Below are 2,500 nucleotides of genomic sequence, written 5' to 3' on the forward strand. Positions count from 1 at the left end.
CAGTGGTCTGGTATGAACAATGGCTGCCATTAGCTGATGGAGTCGTCACAAGTGCTCCACTTAATTGGGCCGGGCAGCCTACAGGACACATCTACTCCCATTTACTCACACACACACACACACACACACACACACACACACACACACACACACACACACACACACATAGCCTACAGGACCCATCCATTCCCATTTGCTCTCACAGTGCTAGGACAGCTGCATCACGCAGCCAGCCGCTCACAATGGCGGAGGCCACACACTCCAACAAGACTTCATTAGCACTGTCTGTGTGTGCGTGTGTGTGTGTGTGTGTGTGTGTGTACTGTGAAGACACAGAGGGGAGTGTAAGATGGCTTACATGGCTTTGTATTCTTTATGAAACCCATGGAACGCCGAAAAAAAGTGTGTGTGTGAGTGTGTGTGTGCACAGGCGGTAATAATGCTGCTGGGTCCTTGTGGAGCAGAGAGCTAGCGTGGAGTTCATTATCACATCTTAAGCTGTGAGCAGAGCTGCTCTCCTCCAGACAACATTGACTGGCTAATGAGCCACAAGCCTCTCCATCTCTCTGTCTCTCTTCTCCTTCATCTCTCTCTGTCTCTTCTGTCTCTCCTCTCCTCTATCTCTCTCTGTCTCTTCTGTCTCTCTCTCTCTCCTCATCATCTCTCTCTGTCTCTCCTCTCCTCCCTCTCTCTGTCTCTTCTGCCTCTCTCTCTCTCCTCTTCATCTCTCTCTCTGTCTCTCCTCTTTTCTCTCCTATGCTTCTCCACTGCCACTCCACTGTTACAAATGCTCTCTCCTCTCTTCTCCTCTCTTCTCCTCTCCTCTCTTCTCCTCTCTTCTCCTCTCTTCTTCTCTCCTCCCTTCTCCTTTCCTCTCCTCTCTTCTCCTCTCCTCTCTCCTCCTCTCTTCTCCTCTCCTCTCCTCTCTCCTCCTCTCTTCTCCTCTCCTCCTCCTCACGTTCCACACTAGTTAGTTAGTCAGCTGCAGCAGTTGGTTGGGGCTCCTGGGGAAACACACACACACACACACACACACACACACACACACACACACAGAGAAACCCCCAGCAGTCTGACGAATGGCGTCTTTAGACAGATGATTTGTAGCTGGTCTGTGTGTGTGTGTGTGTGTGTGTGTGTGTGTGTGTGTGTGTGTGTGTGTGTGTGTGTGTGATTGCTCTCTGTTGGTGCTCCTCACCCTGCCTTCCTCATTAGCACACCGATTGTTTCATGTAATTTTCAATTTTCTTCACAAAGACAAGACTCTCCCACACACACACACACACACACACACACACACACACACACGCTGCCTCTTTTCCTGGAGAGTAGCATAGCCCGCTGTTCCTTACTGCCTCAGACCCTCGTCATCACTCCTCTCTCCCTCTCTCTCTCCATTTATGTTTCTCTTTCTCTTCCTCTCTCACTCTCTCCATCCCTCCATCCCTCCCTCCTTCTCTCTCTCCCTCTCCATCTAGTGCTGAGTTTTAAGTCTCCCCATCACTCTCTCGTTTCTTTCCCACTTTCCCATTTCACTTTCTAAAAGCTTTATTGACGTGGCTTGTGCTGCCAGGACATGGACAGTACAAACATCCATTTAGATAAACACATTCATTAGGACAATAACAGCATTACCCATAATAGTGCATGCACAGGGTGTGTGTGTGTGTGTGTGTGTGTGTGTGTGTGTGTGTGTGTGTGTGTGTGTGTGTGTGTGTGTGTGTGTTTTTGATTCCATGGCCATGCAGAGGGAGTATGTGCTGGTTTGAAGGGGCAGCTGTGGATTTCTGAAGCGAGGGATGAAAGACAAGTGAGGGCTCTATTTTACTGAGTGTGTGTGTTGTGTGTCTTCTCTCGCTCTCTCTAGCTCTCTCTGTCTCCCTCCCTCTCTCTATCTTTCTCTCTCTCTCTCTCTGTCTCTCTCTCTCTCTGTCTGCCTCTGTCTGTTCCCTCTTGCTGCTGACATGGAGGGATGTTTGTGGAGGTTCTGAATGCGGCTGGGCTGATTGGTCCATGGGTGGCGGGTGGGCGGGTCAAAGCGTGCCAGGGCATCTCTGATTGGCTGCTTCCGAGTGTTGGGACAGGTTGAGAGAGTGGCAGATGTGTGGCCTAGTCTCCCGCCTGTCAGCGCTCCAGCTCTTCTGATCCAACTCAGCCTCAGGACCAGGGAAGGCTGCTCCACTGCCTGCTCAAAATTCCTGGAACAGGAACAGGAACTTTGTGTTTGTCACAGTGAGCGGTGCGCTGGGGTTCACCTCAGTGCGGAACAGGGGATATGTGTCCTCATTCATCTGTGTGGTTCTGACTGTGTCCTTTTGATCCATCTCATGTGTGTGTGTCTGTTTCAGGCGGGTCGGGCCCCGTGATCACACTCATAAACCAACTCTCTTCTCTTCTGTTCTGTTCTGCTCTGTGTCTCCCTGTGTCTGTTCTCCACAGATTCTGGTCTGAGCAGCCCACTAAGTGAAGGAGGTTTTGACTGTGAAAGTTAGTCCTCACT

The 2,500-nt window shown here is 50.6% G+C and overlaps 1 protein-coding gene across 1 annotated transcript in view; it reads left to right on the forward strand.

Annotated features, from left to right (window-relative positions):
- The window catches only part of ptprsa (protein tyrosine phosphatase receptor type Sa), a 237,997-nt gene that overhangs the window by 203,328 nt on the left and 32,169 nt on the right, over positions 1 to 2,500 (forward strand). The window contains 1 exon segment of the mRNA XM_048252918.1: positions 2,440 to 2,487. Coding sequence (XP_048108875.1) covers positions 2,440 to 2,487 — 48 coding nt within the window.

The sequence above is a fragment of the Alosa alosa genome, chromosome 9, assembly GCF_017589495.1.
Source record: "Alosa alosa isolate M-15738 ecotype Scorff River chromosome 9, AALO_Geno_1.1, whole genome shotgun sequence".
Taxonomy (NCBI): domain Eukaryota; kingdom Metazoa; phylum Chordata; class Actinopteri; order Clupeiformes; family Clupeidae; genus Alosa; species Alosa alosa.